This window comes from Sphaeramia orbicularis, chromosome 16 (assembly GCF_902148855.1).
Source record: "Sphaeramia orbicularis chromosome 16, fSphaOr1.1, whole genome shotgun sequence".
NCBI lineage: Eukaryota > Metazoa > Chordata > Actinopteri > Kurtiformes > Apogonidae > Sphaeramia > Sphaeramia orbicularis.
In genome coordinates, this window is record NC_043972.1 from 11,835,207 (window position 1) to 11,860,071 (window position 24,865).

General features: G+C 36.4%; 1 protein-coding gene across 5 annotated transcripts in view; it reads left to right on the forward strand.

Moving 5' to 3' along the window:
• LOC115436144 (nuclear anchorage protein 1-like) overlaps positions 1 to 22,057 on the forward strand; it is a 68,581-nt gene extending 46,524 nt beyond the window's left edge. For 3 of the 5 annotated variants that reach the window (XM_030158903.1, XM_030158906.1, XM_030158907.1), the window contains 6 exons: positions 2,928 to 2,989; positions 10,892 to 10,906; positions 12,833 to 12,922; positions 16,248 to 16,325; positions 19,166 to 19,270; positions 21,542 to 22,057. In XM_030158903.1, the coding sequence (XP_030014763.1) occupies positions 2,928 to 2,989; positions 10,892 to 10,906; positions 12,833 to 12,922; positions 16,248 to 16,325; positions 19,166 to 19,270; positions 21,542 to 21,709 (518 nt within the window). In that variant the 3' untranslated portion in view covers positions 21,710 to 22,057. The remainder of the gene's footprint in view (positions 1 to 2,927; positions 2,990 to 10,891; positions 10,907 to 12,832; positions 12,923 to 16,247; positions 16,326 to 19,165; positions 19,271 to 21,541) is intronic. The other 2 variants (XM_030158904.1, XM_030158905.1) reach the window with 2 other exon arrangements.
• The last annotated feature ends 2,808 nt before the right edge of the window (positions 22,058 to 24,865 follow it).

The following is a 24,865-nucleotide window of genomic DNA, read 5'->3' on the forward strand; positions in this document are numbered from 1 at the left end:
TATGGAGCCTCTTTTACACTGTGTGAATGTGTTACCCGCGGAACTGGAACTTTAAATCCATTTTAGGTGTTTATATTGTTATTGAGCTGTTTTGTTTATTTATTTATTTTCTTTGTTTCTTTTTTTAACGGTACCAGAATGCACTGTCTTGACTGTCTTTTTATGCGTGTTTTGTTTGTATTGCCTTGTTTTTTGTTTTGGTTTTTTTTTGTTTCTTTATCATGTCCGATGTCAATCTCTGTCTCATGAATACATTACTTGAAATTCTAAATGTTATACTTGTTAAATGAAAAGTTCTATAAATGTTAAAAAGTTCTATAAATAAAGTAAAAAAAAACAAACAAACAAACACAACCTTTAGATCAGGGATGAATTTGCGAAATGTTAAAATTATACTAAGATATTAACACTCATTTTAGTTCAGGGGTGACATGCAGACCAGTTTAATTTTCAAGTGGGTCAAATCGGTAAAATACTACCATGATATCCAATAAACTCCAATGTTTTCACCTTGTAAATGGGTGTTTCCATGAAACTAGGTTTATTTTAGTATCTGTCACTTTTCCATCTTTTTAGACCCAATAATTAAAGGTAAATGTAGACGTATTTCCCCCCAGGATAATAATAATAATAATAATAATAATAATAATAATAATAATAATAAATAAATAAATAAAATAAATAAAAAATAATATAATAATAATCTAAAAAAATACTTTCTCTTTTATCTCAGTAAATATTTATTTTAAAATAGACCCGAAGTGCTTCCAAACCTGCTTCATAACATTCGTCTACATCTAGTTTGAATTTTTATTTTTATTTTATTTATACTTGTCGTTCATCTGATGAAGGGCTGTGGCTCGAAACGTCACTACTTGTGGTAAATAAATTTTTTTTTTGAGCTCACAGGTTGTTCAGACCTTATCTGATTCTTTCATCCACTGTTTGTTTGGGGTTTTTTTTGGATCCTGCACACCTTTCAGTAACTGGATATGCTTATCATCACCTGTTTGTTTTTTTTGTTTTGTTTTTTTTAGCTCCTCTGTCCTGTTTTTAGGGACCAGTTTCAAAGAAGCACCCACATGTAAACATTTTCATGTATTTACACCAAAACAAAGTATAATGTGAATAACCTGAACAAATATGAACAACCTGAAATGTCTTAAGAGAAGTGCAATTTTACTAATATTCTGCCTGTTATTAAATATTTTATGTATTGGTAGATCCACTGTGATCTGTACGTTATAATAAACATGTGTAAATGATAAACTTAGACAGAATATTAATAAAATTACACTTATTTTTTCAGTTTGTTCATGTTATTCACAGTTTTAAAGGATAGGCTGTAGATGTAAACATTTTCATAATGTAAATTTACTTTTTTTACATTTATTTTATTTATTTCTTTAATAATTCATTTATTTATTTATTTCGAACATGCAAAGGAACAAAATAAAACAAAACAAAGCAAAATAAGACAAAAACAAAATAACATTTAAATGAACAGAATCTATCTTCATGTATGTGCAAATCTTAATTTTGCAAGAAAAGGAGTAGGAAGAAGTATAAACTTAACTTAAACTTACTTTTCTGCTCTAAAACATAGAGAAAAGTTTGGAGTTGTCATTATTTGTATATTATTATGTTATTATTTTACTGGTCTGGTCCACTTCAGATTAAATTTGGCTGAATGGGACTCCTGAAAATGAGAAAAATGACTTTGGCATCCCTACTTTAGATCAAACAGATTGCGATCAGAAAACACGACCGACCTTGTAAAGTTGCACCGACACACCTTGTGGTTTTTTTCAGTACCTATTAACTCCGACAGGAACGCTGCAGCAGGCGGCCGACGGAGGGTTTGTTGTGTTAGAGGGTGTGTTTCATCCCAAGATCTTGTTGTTTCTTGTTGGATAATTGCACTCACAATACTTTAACCATGTCTTCACACTTGACAACATTTGGTTTTTTACGATGCGATGGAGCAGGTCTTGTCGTGAGTCGTTGTGTTCAGGTGTCGTAGACGGAGACGTGACCTTCCAGACAGTAGTTGAACATCTGCTGATGCTGAATGGATCTGATGTGGGCTGACTCACATGCAGGTCTGCACAGTCAGGACCAATGTTTCCACCTACTGAGGCTTCTGTTCAACTCAGACCACACCATGCTGGTGTCTGTGGGGGGGTGGGGGGGGTTTACTTTCATAGTGTATAAGTTTACATCAGCTTTCAGTCATCTAAGGCTACGTTCACACAGCAGGTCTTAATGCACAAATTGGATTTTTTGGTGAAATCCGATTTTTTGTGTGTTGGTTCATATTCCACATTAAATGTGACTTCTATCAGTTTTGAGTCTGAACTGAATGTGACCCTGAAGTGACCCACATGTTTCTGCCTTTATATTATTACAAGCACATATAATATAATATAATTTACATAAACACATAATACAATAACACGTGTGCACATGCAAATATGTACACACACACACACATTTAAATATATATATATATATATATATATATATATATATATATATGTATGTATATACACACACACACACACACACCTACACACACAGCATATACTTGTACATCTTTTTAACACCAGGTGATACCCAACGCCTTCCTTTATCTGTTTGAATCCCACAAACAAGGTCAGAACTGTCACAGTTTAGTCTGAACTGTGGATCAACAAACTGCAACTAAGCAACGATAAGAACATCCCATAATAACTTTAGACAAAACAACAGCTTCTATTTTTGTCACTTTTCTAGACTTGTTTTGACAGTTGTTTCTTAATGGTTCTCACCCTCAGCTTGTCCTTGAAAACATCGTCATGTTTGTCAGAACTTCTACGATGATCATTTTATAAATAAGGGCGTATGTTCTCTAACTGTGTCTGATGTTCTCTTTTCTGATTTTGCAGATGAACGGGATCGAGTTCAGAAAAAGACCTTCACAAAATGGGTGAACAAGCATTTGATGAAGGTACGAGCTTTTCCTTTATGTTGAAACAACGCAACAACAACAAAACCCCTCTGAACACACGCTCTCACACAGAACAACCACAGTAGGAATCAAAGGTTAAATGTTCTCCTCTTTGTCATCTGGACATCAGAATGAAAGTGCACATGTTTACTCAGTGAATCATGGCTCACATGGTTTAAAGCTGCAGCTCGGATATGAACAGGTTGAGATCAGAATAAAAGCACATAAACTGATTAGAACATGGGGGTTATGGTTTTATGGTTTTATGAGGATAGTGTTTGGGTTTACAGTGGATTTAGGAGATTACAGCAGTGGTTCTCAAACCCTCAGGGGGGCGCCAGAGATCCCGGGGGGGCACGAGGCTTTGTCCTGTTCGAGGTTGTGAAAATTCTATTTGTGGATGTTAAGGAAAAAAAACTCAGACACCTAATAAGAGAATTATTTAGTGGTAAGTTGTCTGGTTTTTTGTTTAACTTGTGCTGTTTCTCCCAATTTAAATAAAGGGATCGAACATCTCCTGGAGGTTTGGAAACTGGAATTCACTCAAAAGACTTCCCAGGAGGATTTTTTCCTCTTTTTCTTTTTTTTTTTTTTTTTTTTTTCTAATTTTAAATTACTAGCGGCATTGTACCCGTGGTGCCATTGTACGATAGCGCCCTCCCGTGGTGCAACAGCGTGACATCGATCGGACAAATACGCCTTGGGCACAGAAACGTCCATTATAGTAGGATACATTTACATAAACATGTACTTAAACATAAGGGACCACACAAACACAATACAAAAAAATATATAATTATACCAGAGACCTATAGACCTATTAAACACAAAAAAGAGAAGACAAAAAAAACACACAAGGAAAAAAAGTTTAAAAAGTTTAGGAACCACTGGATTAGAATACAGATGGGTGCTTCGATGGAACTGGTCCTAAAAACAGGACATGGAGACACTGAAAATTCAAACCAGATGTAGATAAATGTTATGAAGCAGGTTTGGAAGAACTTTAGGTCTATTTTAAAAATAAATATTTACTGAGATAAAAGAGAAACTATTTTTCAGATAAAATACATTTTTATATTATTTTTATACCAGAATCTGCATGTAACACGGTCAAAAGGACATGAAAATTGCTAGTATTTTTTTGAATATCTTTTTATTGTCTCACAGGTGCATTTTGGGAATCGAAGTAAATATTCAAGGCAGTGTTTCACAAAAATGGCTGCTGTTGTAAAATCACTTGCGATTTATTAGTGTTAAAATGTTCAAGTTCCGCATGTAATGCCAGTGGACACAATGGGTTCCACACCAAACCTAGAATGAGACTGAGATTGATGAAAAACCCACATGTGTGGATTAGAAAAACCACTAGGATCCACACATTGAACACAGTGTCTTTATTTAGAGTCTATAGAAGACCATTTACACACATGTTTTCACATCTAATGCACTGACAGCTAGGGAGATTTAATGTCCATATTTGGGTCCTCTTTTTGGACCCAATATTTGATTATAAATTCATTAATTATGGGATGGCTTAGAGGAAGAGTATAATTTTTTTTGCATTTATCTGAGGTCATCATTAGGTCCATCCTGGGTGACAATATGTCTACATTTACCTTTTATTATTGGGTCTAAAAAGATGGAAAAGTGACAGATACTAAAATAAACCCAGTTTCATGGAAACACCCATTTACAAGGTGAAAATTTGGAGTTTATTGGATATTATGGTAGTATTTTACTGATCTGACCCACTGGAAATTGAATTGGTCTGCATGTGACCCCTGAACTAAAGTGATTAATATCTTAGTGTAATTTTAACATTTCCCAAATTCATCCTTGATCTAAAGGTTGTGTTTTTTTGTTTTTTTGTTTTTTTACTTGGTTTATAGAACTTTTCAACATTTGTAGAACTTTTCATTTAACAAGTAAAACGTTTAGAATTTCAAGTAATGTATTCATGATACAGAGATTGACACCAGACACGATCAACAAACAAAAAAAACAAAAAAACAAGGTAATACAAACAAGACATGTATAAAAAGACAGTCAAGACAGTGCATTCTGGTACCGTTAAAGAAAGATAGAAAATAAATAAGTAAATAAACAGGTCATTAACAATATAAACACCTAAAATGGATTTAAAGTTCCAGTTCCGCGGGTAACATATTCACGCAGTGTGAAAAAGGCTCCATATTTTGTTTCATAGACAGACCCAGCTGTGAATAAACAGTCGACTGCAGCAGGAGAATGCAGGTTTATTCTCCTAAATGACACCTTTACCTCTGCGGTCATCCATCCTTCAGCTGTGTGTTGTTTGACACAGCTGTAATAAACACACTAATTAGCTCCTGCATCACTGCTCTGGGATGGTGAGGTTTGTCCGTCATCAGCTCCGACTGTGTAAAGCCTCCATCAGCGTCCGTCCATTCTCACTGACCTCAGACTAAAGCCCTGAAAGACCTTCAGTACATCACACATTCATGGAGGTAAACAGGTCATGACGGGCTGAAGCCAAACAAACCCACCTCCTCACTCTGGACTTTCTCATTAACCCTTCGGTATCCGCCCACAGAAGCCCTTTAACCAGCAGAAGCGCCTAATATGAACAGTACTGGAGTAATGTCAAAATGTTTTAACAGTTTGTTTTTTAATGTTTTTACTTTTTTTTTTTTTTTTTTTGTATTTCATCACCTTGAGCCATAAACAAAAATACCAAATACTCAATAATTGACATATTTTTTAACCCTTTAAATGCCATGTTTGTTATGGAAATTAACCATAATTTTGATGCAAAAAGAACTAAAACCCCCTTTTCCCAATATTCTACATAAAAATTTGTGTTTTGTTGTTTTTTTTTTTTCATCCTGGCATAAGGCAAGACAAGTTTATTTGTATAGCACATTTCATGCACAGGACAATTCAAAGTACTTTACATAAAAGCATCACAGGAGAGGCATAAAAATACATTTAAGATGAGAGAAAGTTAAAAATTAAAATAGAAATTCAAATCATCAGCGATAAAATGTGATTTTAAAGCTCATTTAAAAGACATTATTTAAGCGTTTAAGGGAAAGCTGCAGTAAACAATAATGTTTTCAGGCCTGATTTAATGATCAACACCAACATAGGTTAATATACATTGCTATTTTTTGTGTTACATTAAACGCTAACATATGTCAATGGGCATTTTTTACTCACTTGGTACAAGGGTGTTAGTGTAGGAATTAAAAAAATTTTCTAATGTACTTATTTTAGTGGATGGGTGACATTTTAAAAAATCATGCAAAAATGAACAACTTTTGAATTCTGACCTAAAAGAAATTGTGAAAAAATAATATGACCTTTTGTAAGATGAAGTGCAAAGTGTGCGTAATATGCTCACCCAGATACCGGAAGGTTAAATTGTACTTGTTTTTATCAGTACTCTAACTGTACCCAGAAACATTTTTGAGTTTTTTCTTGATTTTTGGTGTTTTTTAATCAATCAATCAATCAATCAATTTTATTACAAAATTATTACAAACAGTTAAGATCAACAATTCATTTACAAGATACATTAATATGTAAATATGTAATATTTAATTTTGTTGATGAAATATAACAAAATGGGATTTTATATGTGTAAATCAAGAATGTGAAGAAAACACATTTGTAATTTGCATTTATTTAATCAGAAAGCTCCCACTGAGATCAGAGAAGTTACATTTTTGGCCAAATTGCGTAAATGTATTAAACTAACACAGCTGCCTCATTTTGCATCATTGGCTACAACCTGAAAAAATATGACTTAAGCAATTATACTATGAGGCTAACGATGATGACTATTTATAACATGAAGTGCAAAGTGTGCGTAATGTGCTCACCCAGATACTGGAAGGTTAAATTTTACTTTGTTTTATCAATACTCCAACATTTTTGTGATATTTTGAGTTTTTTTCTTAATTTTTGATGATTTTTTTGTTGATGAAATAACATAATGTGATGGGTTTTTTTTTTTTTTTTGTGGAAATCGACAATGTGAATAAAACGCATTTTTAATTCACATTTATTTAATCAGAAAACTCCCACTGAGATCATAGAAGTTATATTTTCAGCTGAATTGCGTAAATGTATTATACTAACACTACCGCTACATTTTGCATCATTGGCTACGACCTGAAACAATATGACTTAGACAATTATACTATGAGGCTAACGATTATGACTGTTTATAACATGAAGTGCAAAGTGTGCGTAATATGCTCACCTGGGTACTGGAAGGTTAAGGGTGAAAAATTAGCCGTTCTATCGTAAACCCCCATCTACAGGGCAGTTAAAACCCTCCTCTTCCAGGAAACTCCCACGGGCAGTGAAACATTTACAACCTCACGACATTAAGTGATTCCACATTATTGTTCGTTCACGCCAACAGACATTGGCCCATTCATTTTTTTTGTTTTCTAAAATGGAACAAGAGGGAAAACGTTAGCCCACAGAGTGTTTTCCTTTCCATGAATATGCAGCATATTCTGCTACCGATGGATGAGAACATAGTAGTGGCTCTTAAATGTTCTCCGTCAGTTTGGGGGGTGAGTCATGGGCATCTGGACTCACTTAGCTCCTTCTCAAAAGCCAAATTCTGGTCTGGATCCAGGACCCTCGGTGGTTGAGGCCAACGGTAGCACATGTGCAACACAGACGCAGATGTGGGTGGAGCCCCAAGACTGGCATTCATGTGTGGAGAAGAAGCATTTAGAGTAATATGGTAGACAGAGGGAGAAATGAATGTTCTGGAAAGTGTCTGATTCTCATATTAAAACCACCATAAACTAATAACTCTGGTGTCAAACTAACAACTTTGGTGTTTCTTCCCGTTCAGTCATTTCCAATAATGTGCAATAACCCCGTAAAATGTGAATTATGTGCAATAAGTCGTGCAATAATCTTCTATTCAGCAACAACAATCCAATATTTATTCAAATATAAATGCATTGTTTTATATAGACTTGACTTCATAGATGTACATACTGTTAATATTGTTCATATTTATCATACTGTTAATATTATAAATACTGTGTCTATTCATATTTTATGTGTTTTTTTTTATGTAGTTCGAGTCTTATTTTACTTTTGTGAAATTTTATATTCTTTTTTCTTACCATATTTTTCAGTTTTTCTAATTGTATTGTTTATTTGTTTTTATATTATTGCACTGACTGGAAAAGCACTGCTAATGTCATTGTACAAACAATGACAGGAAAGCCTTTTCTATTCTATTGTGTTCTATTGTGTTCTGTTCTATTCTATATTAGTCTGTTCTATTCTATTCTATTCTATTCTGTTCTCTTCTATATTATTTTCTTCTATTCTATTATATTTGATTCTATATTATTCTTTTCTATTTTATTCTATTCTATATTATTCTCTTCTCTTCTATTCAATATTATTTTATTTTATTCTATTCTATTCTATTCTATTCTATTCTATTCTATTCTATTCTATTCTATAACTCAGTTCTAACCCTCCTGTCTTCCTCTCTGGCTGTGATACTATCAGCTGTTGGAACCTGATGTTAAACTGATTTAATGTCTTCATGCTCGGTTTGGTGGAGGCGGACCGTAAGGGGGCAGACCAATGGGGGGGCGGGTTCAGCGGTGCGGAGCCGTAAAAGGACGCTGAGCCGTTTCCTGTTCTCTGTAAATCATTTTATATTGTGTCGAAGACAGAACAGGACGTCAGAACATATAGCTGTTCTTTTGGAGCCTTGTTTCTCCATCGTCCAAACACTTCAGGTCTGTCAGTGAAAGGATCAGTTTCAGACGAATGCAGGTGAAGTCAACATGAAGTCACACCTGTGGCATGTTCCGGGTGGGGGTTTCCAAAGGGGGGGTGGGGGTGGGGGGGTCACAGAGGAGGGGAGGGCCACGGAACACAGAGGAGGGGAGGGCCACAGATAAGAGGCTGTCAGATACATGCACTAATGGTTTACACACTGAAAAGGAAAGGAAAAGAAAAGCAAAGCAGTGCTTTATGACCCTCAGAAGCATCTGTAGTTTATCATCCACCTTTGAGCAGCAACCAAGGCCTCAGAGAGGTGATGGACGACCATGAGATTAGATTAGATTAGATTAGATTAGATTAGATTAGATTAGATTAGATTAGATTAGATTAGATTAGACAAGACTAGATTAGATTAGATTAGATCAGATTACATTAGACTAGACTAGACTAGATATTCAGTTTTAATAATAGGATAATAATTATAATAAAGTGATAATGGTAATAGTCATAACAACAATATACAAGTAAGAATTTATGTAAGTAGTAATAATGAGAAGAAGAAGAAGAAGAAGAAGAAGAAGAAGAAGAAGAAGAAGAAGAAGAAGAAGAAGAAGAAGAAGAAGAAGAAGAAGAAGAAGAAGAGCTTTTTAACCAGTAAAAATACTAATTCCTTTTTACCCTGAAAACGTGTTAGATTGTTGAAAACATTAAGGTCATGTCTGATGAAATAAGTGTTCAAATGCAGCATCTGTCAGTCCAGAAGAAGAAAGACATAAGGAAAGTGCAAACAGACATTTCCCATCATGCCCTGCTCAGTCCTTCTTCAGTGTAAACTAAGACACAGACATGGATCATCAGTTTAAACCTGTGTCTGCAGGATGGGTTCAACAGTTCTCAGGTGGCTCCATGGTGCTGCTCATGCATGTGTAGACAGTGAACCCTGGTGGTCGCCGTGGTAACTGTCAGTGCATCCATCTGATCTGCAGTCAGTGGATCTGATCTGCAGTCAGTGGGTCATAACTGTGTTGAAGTCAGTGCCAACATAAACCAGACGCTGTTGGAACTTGTACCATAAATGTACTGTCATTCCATTAGAGGGCAGAGGCAGCGCTCACCTGGGTTTAACCTGGATTAAATACATGCTGATACACTGGTTCTGATCCATTTGGACCAGAACACTGAGCCCGTTTACATCCACACCAATACTGACACCATTATGATCCCATTATTTAAGTGATCATTTAAACAGGATCATCTGATCTGTTTAATTAGAAAACAGCAGCAATCTACCTGTCTTATCTTATCTTAAATTATCTTATCATATCATATCTTAAATGATCTTATCTTGTCCTGTCTTATCTTAAATTTTCTTATCTTATCTTATCCAATCTTATCCTAAATGACCTTATCTTATCTTAAATTATCTTAAGTTATCCTGTCTTATCTTACCTTATCTTTTCTTATATTATCTGTCTTATCTTATTTTACCTTATCTTTCTTATCTTAAATGATACCATCTTTCCTTACCTTTTCTTATCTTGTCGTATCTTAAATTATGTTATCCTGTCTTATTTTACCTTATCTTGTCTTGTCTTATCTTATCTTAAATTATCTTATCTTATCCTAAATTATCTTAAATTATCTTATCTTCCTGCATGTATACAAATTAATCTGATGTATTTCATTGTTACATCTGCACATGTGTAAAAAAAAAACAATTAAAATCATAGAAAATGAAAGTTACGTAACTAACTATTGTCGTAAAGACAATAACAGGAAGTTTAATTCTATCATCACTATTAGAAACTTTACAGATTGAAGGTCCTACAGCGGGGAAATTCAACGGTCGAAGCAGCAACAGAATAACGTCAAAGAAAATATGTGCAGCATACAGATCGTATATGTTCGTATGTACTCTGAAATAAAACCGATAATGGACCAAAACATCTAAACCAGGGTTTATGATTATCGCTTTTTTTTTAAGATCTGCTTATTATTTGGATTTTTCTGGTCATGTAAACAGACTCATTCTAATCACTATGTTTATTTGAGGTAAAATTAATTCCTCTGGTCTTCTCCTTTTCCATCCATTACTGTTTTCATCCCTCTCTCCTTCATCTTCCATCCTCTTCCTCTCCTCAGCATTGGTGGGTAAAGGTAGGTACCGGTCCATTCAGCAGAACCGGTCATGATTCCTCCTGCATGGAGACTCCACCCCCCCATGTCTGTTTTATAGCCCCTCCCACCGTCACCTGAATGCACCTCCTTTACAAAAAAAACACGCTGTTGGGAGTTTTGATGCCACCTTTTGGACTTCTGTTCACAGTTTGTGTTCACCAGGGCACGTTTCACCGCACAGATGCTGTTTTTTTTTTTTGTTTTGTTTTGTTTTTTCTGATGGTTTCATCCATCATTTGTCAGAGATGACAGCCTCCATTTAGCATCTTTACTCAGTGTCAGGCTTGGCTGCTTACGGCGATGAATTCCTGACCTGTGTCGAGTTGTACTCCTGCAGAAAAAAAAAAGCTCAGAAGAAAGTAAAGAATGCAAATCCGATGCCCAACCCTTTAGAAAAGTTCACTATGTGGACAAAAGTAATGGGACACGTTGGATTCAGGTGTTTCTCTCCTAACAGGGGTCTGGGATCCAAAACACTAATGACGAATGTCAGAATATAGTTTTATATTATGGGGTACATATCAGTGCATTGGTTAGTTTGGGTTAAATTATTATCTTTGTTTATAAAATGACTCAGAGATGGTGATAGATTTCTCTCAACATTGATTTTCTCTTTTTTTTTAATCTATGACTATGGTTTTAAATGTTCTTCCTCTAAATTTATAAAATATTTTTCCTGCTCTGACTGTAAATAATAATTTTCTACCACAACTAACCACCTACTTTCTTTTTTGTGTGTATTTTGCTCATTATGATGCTGTTTTCTTCATTTTTGTTCATTTTAAGGCTGGTTTTGTTCATTTTTTAGGTTTGTGTTGCTCTTCTTTTTTTTTTTATTTTGTTGTTTATTCTGTTCATTTTACAGTGTGGGTTGTTTTTTTTTTTTGCTAACCATCTACTTTCTTCAAACTCCCATTTAAATTTAAGGAAATATTGATGTTTTTATCTTAGATCCTCATGAACAGGACATCTTACAGCTGTAGACATGATGTGTCCCAATATCTATGTCCGTATAGTTTATAAACATCAATATATCCTCAAAGTTTAATATTAGATTTTTCTTCCTCAGTGAGATGTGAAGAAAGTAGATTTTTATTTAAAAAAAACAAACAAACAGTTAAAAGAACAGAACAGAATAAGCAACAACATTTATTATTATTATTATTATTATTATTATTATTATTATTATTATTATTATTATTATTACCTTTCTATAAACCAGGAAAACCTCACTGAGATGAAAACTCTGTTTTTCAATAGTGTCCTAGTACATTAGTTACAGACACAAACTTTCAAACACAAAAACGAAAACAAAATTAATACAAATGAGCAACACAAGCATAAAAAGTGAACAAAAAAGTCTCAAAATGAATAAAAATGGAGAAAAGAGCATCACACTGAGCAAAATACACATAAAAAAAGAAAGAAGCGGGTTAGTTGTGATAGAAAAAGTTATTATTTACAGTCAGAGCATGAAAAATATTTTAGAAATTGAGAGGAAGTCTTTGTTTAGAAACAAAGACAATAACTGAACCCAAACTAACCAATGCACTGATTTGTATCCCATAATATAAAACTATATTCTGACATTGGTCATTATTGTGTTGGATCCCAGACCCCTGTTAGAAAAGAAACACCTGAACTCAACGTGTCCAATTACTTTTGTCCATATAATGTACCTTTTTCTCCTCACTGACTTAAATCCTGGTTCTTGTGGTTCCTTCTGACCTGTCATGTGGGAAATATCACCAGGGTTGGAGGTTCAGTCACATCATTTATCGTGAAAACAAGTAAACAACGGCTACGTTGTGCAAAAACCTGTGAAATGATTGGATGAAATAATGAGCGTGTTCAGCTTCGTTTTAACGCCGTAAACACCTCTTCCTGTTTCGTGTTTCCCATCAGGCCCAGCGCCACGTCACAGACTTGTACGAAGACCTTCGAGATGGACACAACCTCATCTCCCTGCTGGAGGTCCTGTCTGGGGAGACACTGGTGAGCCTTTGACCTTTGACCTCTGACCTTTGTTATGGATGGGCCTGAGCTTCAACTCTGTCTTATGTTATTTTTTTTTGCCTCAGTCATTTTCCACCCTTTAAATCAAATTAATTACACCAGGAGTTCTTACCTTCAATCGACCGTGAATATTGTCCCCGTGGCAACAACCTGTAACCATCTGCATCCAAGCTGTCAATCAAAGCCTTAACCTGAGCTGAACCTGTAACTGTACATGGATGCCCTCAGTTTTTAACTTCTACACATTATATACTCTTTATTCTTCTGTTGCATCCCCTGTAACTCCTTAACCCTTTGGAGTCCCTGAACACACCGTCACGTCCAAATAATGTAACTGATTTAAGATCAGTCTTTACTTACACTGGTGTTTAAGTGGAAATGTTAAAATAAAACTGAAGTCAAAAGTGTTAAAAGGACGAGTAAAACCAGACCCATTATACACAATAAAAACAGAATTTACACTAATATTATCATCAGGTTTAGTTCAGGAACAGACAGAAAAAACAGGATTAAAAGGAGGAAAAATGGAACTACATCAACCAATCAGATGGATGGGATCATAGGACAGCTGAATGGTGTTATATATAGATGTATATAGTTGTAATAGTTGTATATAGTTGTAATAGTTGTATATAGGTGGAATAGTTATATATAGTTGGAATACTAGTATATAGTTGTATATAATGGTATATAGTTGTAATAGTTGTATATAATTGTATATACCGATAGTTATGTATAGTTGAAATAGCTGTATATAGTTATATATAGCTGTATACAGTTGAAATAGTTTTATATAATTGTATAACGTTGTAATACTTGTATATAGTTGGAATAGTTATATATAGTTGTAATACTTGTATATAGTTGGAATAAATGTATATAGTTGTATATAATTGTATGTCACTCTAATAGTTGTATATAGTTATAATAGTTGTACATAGTTGTATATAGTTATATATAGTTTTCCTAAAACTCCTGAGGCGTTACCTGCATTTTCATGTGAACAATTATGTATAACTTCATTATTTGATAAATATGTTTGGTTTTTTTTACGTTTTCAATTTATATATTCATTCTAAGTTATAAAAATGGTTCATTCAACATGTTTTTGGTGACAAATAGTAAAGAATTTAACCTTTTCCTTCCGGGATTTCCGTTTTTTTTGTGTGAGTTTAGCTTCAGTGTGTCCATACAGCATGTCAAATGTAAAAATAAATACATAAGTAAATTAATAATAATAATAATAATAATAATAATAATAATAATAATAATAATAATAAATAAAATAATGATACAAATAAAATCACACAGGTGATGATGTACTGATGAAAATGATACCAGACACAACAAAGTAAACAATTTAATAATGAGAAATAAAAAGGCTAAATCTAAAGTATTACAGAAAATCCAGTCTGACTCCTGAGGGTTAAACATTCATTTCCTCTCTTTCCTCATTTCCTCGGTTCTGTCCTTTTTTTTTCTTTATTCTTTGTATATTTTTGTGCCTGGAGTTGAGCTTCATGGCTGCTGTCGTTTATGGCTTCAGCTCCGTCATCTGAAAACCTCCACAGTCTGAACACGTCTGTGGACCCTGAGGTGGAATGATCTCAAACACTGTTCTGCTTCTCATTCTCCTTCCTTCCTTCCTCCTTCCTTCCTTCCTTCCTTCCTTCCTTCCTTCCTTCCTTCCTTCCTTCCTTCCTTCCTTTCCCTTCCCTCCTTCCTTCCTTCCTTCCTTCTTCCTTTTCCTACCTTCCCTACCCTTCCCTCCTCCTTCCTTCCTTCTTCCCTTCACTCCTCCCTTCCCCCTCCCTCTCCTCTCTCCCTCCCTTCCCTCCTCCCTCTCCTTCCTTCCTTCCTTCCTCCCTCCCTCCCTTTCTTCCCTCCTTCCTTCCTTCCTTCTCTCCCTTCCCTCCTTCCTTCCTTCTTTCCTACCTTCCTTCCTTCCCCTCCTTCCTTCCTTTTCTCTCTCTCCTTCTCTTCCCTCCTTCATTGCTAAAGTGAGGACAGGAGCGTTCGGTTGGTGAGTGGCTTTAATTTACTGTCAGCCTTTTAATTATTATAATTATCCTTATTATTCTTTTTTTTCTTTTCTTTTTTTTCATGCTTTGCTGCTGGTTGGCTCTGCTCCGTTGTTACAGACATCCATTGACTCTGTTGTTTCTCATCTGCAGACACTGTCTCTGCTGTTGAATGACCAGCCTTTATTTTTGCAAAACGGGCATGAAGTTTCCTGTAATATTTGTTCACTTTCTGCACATTTGACTTTTTTTGCATTCCTTTCAGATAATAAAATACATATAAGACTGTACATTATTATCATGAGGTTAAATTAGTTTGTTTTTCTAAAGCTAAAACTAATTAATTCAGTTTTCTTAGTCATATTTCTGGTTCTAATGCTGTAATATTTTCCATCAGACCGTCAGTCGTCAGTCCAGTCTTCCTAAAGCCTTTAAATGTGTTTTATATTGTCCATGTTTGACTCATTAACCCTGAATATCATCATTTTTGTTCAATTCTTTCTTTTTACTTCTTAATTTTGGATGCCTCCTGTACATGGATCATCTCTGACTGATCTTTATGTTCTAACTCACAGGTGTCAAACATGCGTCCCGGGGGCCAAATCCGGGCCCGCCAAAAGGTTCAGTCTGGCCCGTGGATGAATTTACAAAGTGCAAAATGCAAAAATTACCCTGAAGATATTAACAGTCAAGGGCATCAAAGTCAAAATAACAGCATAATAACCTAGAAATAATGACTCCAAATGTTCCTCTTGGTTTAATGTGAGAAATAATATGATATTATGCCTCTAAATAATGGCAACACCCATTTTTTCCTCTTTGATTTATTGCAAAGATCATTAAATTCTGATATCCTTTAACAATAAAATGTCAATAACCTGAACAAATATGAACAACTTGAAATGTCTAAAGAAAAATAAGTGCAATTTAAACAATATTCTGCCTGTTTGGTGTCTTGGTAGATCTGATCTGTAATGCATATGTATGAATCATAAGTTGAGGCATAATATTGATAACATGGTACTTATTTTTCTTCAGAAATTTCAGTTTTTTCCAATTATTCACATCATTTTTTGTATTGGATAGAAGTAGTTTCATCATTTAATGTTATTTTTTGCCCTAAAAAAATCTGAGTTGTCATTACTTATAGGTTATTATGTTATTATTTGACTGGTCCGGCCTGCTGGAGATCAAATTGGGCTGAATGTGGCCCCTGAAAGAACATGAGTTTGAGACCTGTGTTCTAACTGATCACATGTGTGTTTCCTCTGTTTCATCCACAGCCCAGAGAGAAAGGACGCATGCGATTCCACAAACTGCAGAACGTACAGATCGCTCTTGACTTTCTCAGACACCGGCAGGTAAACGTCCAGCCTCTAACTTCAGCTTTTCCATCAGAGGTGGATGGAGGTCAAAGTTCAGCCCATGCATGTGTGGTTTATTACATTAAAAGTCAGTGTGAAGTCATTGAACTGTGCCCAGGTAGTTCCATAAGCCCACATGCTCCTTCTGCACATGCTCAGTTCCATCGAGGTCAAAAGTGGATGTTTCAGCAAAATAATGAAACACATCCAGGACCCTGACGTGGGGAAACTGTCAATGATTTAGTTAGTTGTGCAATAATGCTGTAAAATGTGAAATATGTTCCATAAGTTGAACAATAAACCTCTGTTCTTACAATAATAATAATAATAATCAGCCCTGGCGGAGGTCTGCGCTCTCTGAGTGCTTTTCTAGAAAAGACAGCACAGACCTCCGCCAGGGCCGATCAGTGGGGCCCCCCGTGGGTCCCCCCCTCCCCCCGATGACCACCAAAATTTAATCATTTTTTCCTTGTGTCAGTATCAACATTTCATGAAATTTCATGAAAATCCGTCCAAAACTTTTTGAATTATCTTGCTAACAAACAAACACGCACACAAAGCCAAAGCGATCACAATACCTCCTGGCAGAGGTAATAAAGGACATTCTATTCTATTCTATTCTATTCTATTCTATTCTGTTCTGTTCTGTTCTGTTCTATTGTATGCTGATCTATTGTCTTCTGTTCTAATTGTTTTTTCTTGTTAAAAACACACCATATAAAATCACTTGTATGTGGTGTTCATCTGACTCAGCCTCTGCTGTTAAAAGGTCATGGTGTTTTCACACAGTGTACTCCAGTCCGTATCTGAGTCAGTTTGACCCCAAACTCCACTTCATTTATCCATGTGAATGCAACCGTTCTGTGCTCGAGGTTCCGTACCCGGGTCCATTTGAAAGTAGTCCTTGGTCTGGACTGCCCGTATTCCAGCACGGTACGTTGCCGCATGAATGCGATCCATCCCCGAGTTCAGAACTGACTTAATCACCACTCCGACAAGGGAAGGGGCTTAATCCCCACCAGACCATAGAGAGTCCTCCTGTTGTCTCCTGATAAAAGCTTCGGGTCGGCGCAGCACGGGCTCACCTAATGGACCGAACCATTCAGTGATATATCAGGGACAACAGAGGTGGCTCTGCTTCTCTCTGCCTTAAACAGGATAACAGATAGGTAAGGGCAGGGGCGTAGAATTGCATAGGGACGCTTGGGACATGTCCCTACCAATATCCTGCCACTGCTGTGTTGTCCCTACCAATCCAACCGCTGTCCGTAGTGTTTAGTCAATGATTATGGCACACAAAGGGTTATAGTCTGTCTCTGCTAGAAGTCCCGCCTCTAACCTAATTATCACTCTCTGATTGGCTCTGCGGTTTTGCTATCTTACATGTGATTGGCTGTCCTTGCTGTTACTCCATCTATTTGTAAAAGCTGCAGTTATCGCTAGTCGGACAGGACGAAAAAAAAAAAGTTGGACCAGACAGGAGGCAGTTCGTATCTCCCACCGCTTAGTGTATGTGGTCAACATGTCTGTGTTTGTTCTGCCTGGGTCACGTCAGCTAGACGGATTTGAACATCAGAGGTGTCATTACATTTACATTTGTACATGTGTCTGTTTGCCTGCATGTGCGTATGCGTGTCTGTGCTGCTGGGCCGGTTCATGGCATAGGCTGATAACTGATAACATGATAATTTCTCATTAATTGTCTTAAAATAAAGAAATGAGAGAAAAAAAAAACAACAACAACAACCCCCCCTGTAATGTCTCAGGTGAGCTCTCCCAGACCCGGTGCTCACTGTGTGTGTGAGTGACAGACAGAGTGGAGCTGAATGACAGTCAGACAGGTGTAGAACTAAACATCCAGGTAAAGGATGGAGAGTTTATCACCATGAAAAGGCCTTCCAAGGCCTTAGCTGCACAGTTTTAGAAGAGGAGAGAAGAGGAGGCAGAAAAATAATCCAATTATAGATGGATGGAACCTTTTATAATGTTAAAAAAGTTTGATGTTACTAGCAACAGCTAGCTGAACTGAAATGAAGCAAGTGGCTAATAATGGAACTGAAGATGATTAAGAATGAGATATCTGCTAAGCTGTGTGGTTTACTGCTGCTGAACTGGTTTATATATGTTTATATATGGTTTATAATGTTTCTATATGGTTTACTGCTAGTTGGCTGTTTGATACATGTTTCTATGTGGTTTACTGCTGGCTGCTTTGTGCATCTCCTCTCATGCTTCATGTACCTCCTCTTCATGCCCCCCCTCCCTCCAATATGTACTGTGTGTGTTTGTGTGCATGTGTGTGTTTTTTAAGGGGGGGGGCAAATTCATATCTTGCTAGGGTGCAAAATGGCTAGAACCAACTGACTATGATTGTTTGCTGGTTAGATCAGCTCTACATGACGTGAAATTATGATCGCAAATGCAAAAAAACATCAACTTTCAGGAGTGCTGCCTTGCAGCACTTTTGTGTCCGCACCAATGTCAGAATCAAACATACTCCCTTGGGTAAGGGTTGTCTTCTTCTGATTTCTGCGTTTGTTGGATAGCGACAGAATTCCTTCCACACTGCCACCTACTGTTTCAGCCCTGGAACACCCACTCGTACTCGGGCGCAGGCCGCAGTGCATGTGTGTGTTGAATGCAACCTCTGCAGGAAAGGTGTGAACGTATCCAAGTACAGTACGGACTCGAGTACACTGTGTGAAAACACCCTTATTCTACACATATTTGATGTTAATCTTTGACATGGTTTCTGTGCATGTGTATTAATATTTATTTTCTGTACATGTGTTTATTAATGTTGTTGTCTGTTTGGGCTGTCTTTCCGTTTCATCTAGGTGAAGCTGGTCAACATCAGGAACGATGACATCGCCGACGGAAACCCCAAACTGACCCTGGGTTTGATCTGGACCATCATCCTCCACTTCCAGGTCTCCTCCTCAGTCAGTGTGATGTTTCCGTTTATTTTTACCGCTCTCCACCTCTGTCTCTGGGATCTGCACCTATCAGCTGACCTTTCCATCTGCTCCGGTCCAATCACAGCCCAGTCTGCTCTGGGAAAATCCTCCTCATTACAAATTCTAATCATCTAAGAAGTTAATGTAACACACTAACATGGGTTAAGGATTAGCAAGTACTGTCCAGTTTAAGAGCAAGTTAAGAGAAAGTAAATGGTTACTTGTGGTAGAAAATTATTATTTACAGTCAGAGCAGGAAAAATATTTTATATATTTTTTTTTTTATTCATATTTTGTTTTTTAGAGGAAGAACATTTAAAATCAGTCATGGATAAAAAAACAAAATTAATGTTGAGAGAAATGAAATCTAAACCATCTGTGAGTCATTTTGGAAACAAAGATAACAATTTAACCCAAACTAACCAATGCACTGATATCCATCCCATAATATAAAACTATATTCTGACATTAGTCATTATTGTTTTGTATTATCCCAGACCCCTGTTAGAAAACAAACACCTGAATCAACGTGTCCACATACTTTTGTCCACTTCATTTATGTCTCAGTCCTCTGTGGAGGGTGTGTTGATGCTCAGCTCCCGTTCGTTTCCCATCCACCCCTGCTTTTCCTGCACATGCCCAGAGCTGCCAGGGCTGAACAGGACCGCACCCTCAAGTATCAAATTGTTAAAGTTACAAAGACAGGGCTGAACAAGGGAACTAAAGACGGCAGAGGTGTGGTCGGGTCGTATTAGGTGTTATTGTGCCCCGCAGACATGAAGTTCCCAGACTCCGAAAACAGACACAGTTTGGTCCGAGTGAGTCATGGAGCATCAAAGACGACGCAAAACTCCGCCTCTTATCGTCTAATCAAGCATCCAATCCCACAGTATGATTATCCTGGATGGATTTACAGGAGAAATGCACTTCAATTAAATACAAACACATGGGAGTTTGACTGTGGGTTTAAATAGTGACTTTAAATATAGTTTATTATAACAGGGCTGTCACAGTCATTTTAGATCAGGATCCACATTCAGACCAATTTAATCTGAAGCGGATCAGAATTAGTAAAATAATAACATAATAACCTGTAAATAATGACAAATACAAATGTTTCTTTTCTTTTTGTGCAAAAAAAAAAAAAAAGTTAAATGAGGAAATATTGACACTGACAAACAATCGAAACAAAAAAGACTTGAATAACCTGAAAAAACTGATATTTCTTAAGAGAAATAAGTGCATCATTCAGTGCATATATTATTTTTTTATTAAATTTTCTTCAGTTTGTGGCTTATTTTCTTCATCCTACTTATTATTTTGTTGAATTTGTAATTTTTGTTAATTTTGTTTCCAATTTTAGCAACAAAATGAGCAAAAATTAATAGTTTTTCTCCATTTTCTTGCTTACTTCATCATTTTTTGTTAAATTTTGTTCAGTTTGTGGCTTATTTTCTTCCTATTATTTATTATTTTATTGAATTATTCATTTTGTTAATTTTGTTGTTAATTTTAGCAACAAAATGAGCAAAAATTAATAGTTTTTCTCCATTTTCTTACGTATTTTATTATTTTTATTGATAAATTTTGTTCAGTTTGTGGCTTATTTTCTTCATATTTCTTATTATTTTTGTTGAATTATTAATTTTTGTAAATTTTGTTGCTAATTTTTTTCTTTTTTGTTTACATTTTAGTTAATTTTTAACTTATTTTTTCCAAGTAATTTATTATTTTGTAATTTTTTCATTCTTTTTTGGTTCCTTTTATGTATTATTTAACATATATAAACCCAGTGAGTCCATCCACTGTTACTGATCAAACTTCTTGGGTTTTACTGGTGAATCAATATTGGAGAAGAAAAAGAAATGACAAAAAAAGCAGATAAATTAACATGTCTAAAACTATTTTACCCAGGTAGCAAAATAAATTTTGAGTGAGCCATTTTTAATTTCCCAACAGCAACAACAGGACTTGAACACAACACAAATGGAAAGGTTAATTTTCCCGACAGCACCTGAAGGCAGCATTAGTCAGACAATATCCCATAATACTGGAAAACAGTACAAGTTGAGTACAGATGTAGATTTTATTTGACCTGAGACAAACATTTCTTTGGAACATTAACTCTGGGTGTCGAATCAAACCATCCTTTGGTTTCCACTAATGACTCATTTCTTCCCCGTTCCCTCAGTATCATTCGTTAACCCATCGCTGACCTTTGTTCCTTTAACATGGCGTCTGTCTCCGCCGTCTCAGATCTCAGACATCCAGGTCAACGGTCAGTCCGAGGACATGACGGCCAAGGAGAAGCTGCTGCTGTGGTCTCAGAGGATGACAGATGGATACCAGGGCATCCGCTGTGACAACTTCACCACCAGCTGGAGGGACGGAAAGCTCTTCAACGCCGTCATTCACAAGCACTAGTGAGTTGAATGCTCATTGATTCATGTGTGGAAGGAAGTTTTTGGTTATTTCTGTCAAGTAGTAACTTTCCTTTTTGTTATTATAAAGAGAAAACGAAAATCAAATCTGTTTTTTAAATCAGGTTTATGTTTTGACACTGAAAAAGAAAAACGTCTTGAAATTCAATTTTAATTCTTCTATTTTAAAACGAAAATCAATTAACCACTAGTTTTTCTTTTGTTTCTGAAAAGAAAATACAATTACCAACACATGATAGGCACATGTAGGCTAAAGAACGTGTGAAATTTGAAAAAAAATTTTGATGAATCATGTCTGAGAAATTGGTTGGACAAATTGTTGAAGCTGAAATTTAAAAAAAAAAAATTTGTTTCAAAAAAACAAAAAAAGTAAAATTTATGAGAAAAAATCCCAAAATTTAAATTCCGGTATCAAACTGTGCACTGCACCTCTCATAGTGGTAAAGGGTGTGTGAAATTCGAAAAGACTCGGGTGAATAGTGTCTGAGAAATCAGTTGGACAAATTTCAAAGTTGAAATTCTCAAAAAAAAATTGTAAAAAAAATAAAAATCCCAAAATTTTAATTTGTCCATCAAACTGTGCACTGAAGCTCTCCTACTAGTGAAGAAGATGTTTCAACTTTGAAAAGAATCGAGTGTGTTTTAACCCCCATTCCACAGATGGTGGGGGTGAACTGAGCATGCTCAGATGTCTATGGAAAGAACAAGCTCTATTCTATCAGCACGATTTGAATTTTTTCTTATTGAGCAAACCCTTGAATTTATACAATATTTAAATAAATCCTATATATAGAACGCTCAGCAGACACATCAGGGGTTAAAGAGTTAATGTGACATTTTTGCCACATTCAGTCCATAAATCTCCTCCTTTGACCTGTTTTCACGTTCCGCTCTCACGCTGTTTTCATTAAATCGCTGTTAAAACCTTTGGCTGAGGACCCGACTGTGACTAATACTGAACATTTCAGATCATAATTCCTCCATTAAACATGATGACAGCGTATTAAAGTGATGGGAACAGCTCTGAAAAATGGAACTCATGTCTTTACTGGTGAACTTTAAATATGATAATAACACACGTCTTTAGAAAAGAGTGAGTGGTTAAAGGATCTGATCCTGAGAGAGAATGTGGCCCAATCCCAATTCACCCTTTGGCCCCTCCCCTTTAGCCCTACCCTTCCATTTTGTGCATTTACGTGAAGGGGTAAGGGTGTCCAGATTCTTGATGAGTTGGAGGGGAGGGGCTGGGGGGGGGCTGTTTGACCCTCCAAACGGAGATTTTTCAGGACCACACTACAAACGGAGGGGTACAAGAAATCTCCCATAATTCAGTTCAAATCATCGGAAAAATGGAGTAACGCAGCTAAGGGGGAGGGGCCAAGGGGGAGGGGCCCAGGGGTGAATAGGGATTGGGCCTGTGTGTTTATTTTCTCTTTAACACAAACTCATTTTAGTTCAGGTTCCACATTCAGCCCAATTTGATCTGAAATGGGTCGAAACTTTAAAATAATAACATAATAACTTATAAATAATGACAACTACAAATGTTATTATTGTTTTAATGCAAAAAAAAAAATTATAATGAATGAAAACATTTACATTTGCAAACTATCCAAACAAATAAGATGAGAATAACCTGAAAAAACTGAAATTTCTTAAGAAAATAATTGAAATTTTAACAATATTCTGCCTCAACTCATCATTTATACATTAGATTTAGTAACAAGCATAAAATTGTTAAAACTGCATTTGATTTTCTTTAGACATTTCAGGTTTTTCTTGTAATTGTTCAGGTTATTCACATTTTATTTTTAGTTTGTTCATGTAAATATTTTCATGATTTAATATCTTTTTCATAATAAACCAAGAACATTAGGGGTCATTATTTATAGATTATTATGTTATTATTTTACATTGTTCTGTATGTTGGGGTCATATTGGACCCTTTGGTGGGACAGTTTTGGGACAGTTTTGGGCAGTATGTTGGACCCCCCCCCCCCCCGCCTTTAACAGTCATAACAAAGGGAAGCGTGGATGGGACACAGGGGGTTAAAGGATGCAGCTGTGGAGACACCGGTGCCTGTAGGGACAGGTTTTTGGTCTTTTTTATGCAGACACACTCGAGGCTGGATTAAAGCTGCTTTCATAAAGGTCAGGGTGTGGCCAGTGGGCGTGTCCTTGGCGCTGAATGGCTGATATATGAACATATAGCGTTACTTCGTGCCTGGGCATAAACGGGGGTTTGAGCGTACGGTGTCGGTTTATCCACATCTGTGAGGACGTGGAGACGCAGAGTTTGGATTAGACTGAAACCCCAGCTGCGTTTGGACACGAGACGGGTGTTTTTAAAACGTCTCCACGGTGAAAAAGGATTAGGAGGATCTTCACCTGTTGATGGAGGTGCGTTTGATTTCCCCACCTGGATCAAACACAGTCAGTGAAAGCAGACGATGCACCTGTAAGTCCAACCGCCGAAGGGTTTAGTCCGACGTCTGTCCAACAGGACGATGCTGGGAGGACAGAAGAAGTCCAAGTGGAGGAAGAGGAGTCTGGGTCTGGTCGGTTCTGGATCCATGGGTCACGTGGGGGACCGGGTGGTCATGGTCTGTGATGACATCCCATCTGAGGAGTCCTCCTGGGACTCGGGGCGGGGCTCCCACAGCTCCGGGACGGGGACCAGGTCCAGCGGAGACGAACTGGGACATGGGTGGAGGTCCCACAGCTTTAACGGAACCTCCAGACCCGCACGGCAGTACCCGGTCCAACGGGTCCAGTCCAAAGCGGTCCACGGGTCAACCTCAGTTCTACACGTCAGACAGATGTAGGAACTAAACAGACACACAGACCATGGGTTTGGACGCACAGAGGGATTATTTATTTAAATTAGATTGTACAGAGAAGAAACAAACACAACAACAACATAGTTTATCTTTTATTTTCCTCCTGAGACCCAGAAATGCATTTGTCCTCTGAAGGGGACAAAAGTTTCACAGTTTTACTTAAAAAATGCTGTTCACTGCAAAGGACATCCCATTAAAAAATAAATGAATAAATAAAAATAATTTTAAAAATGTATCTGAAAAAACTGTGCATTATTCAGTTTCCAATCAAGATAACTGTTTAACTTAAAAAAGCTAAA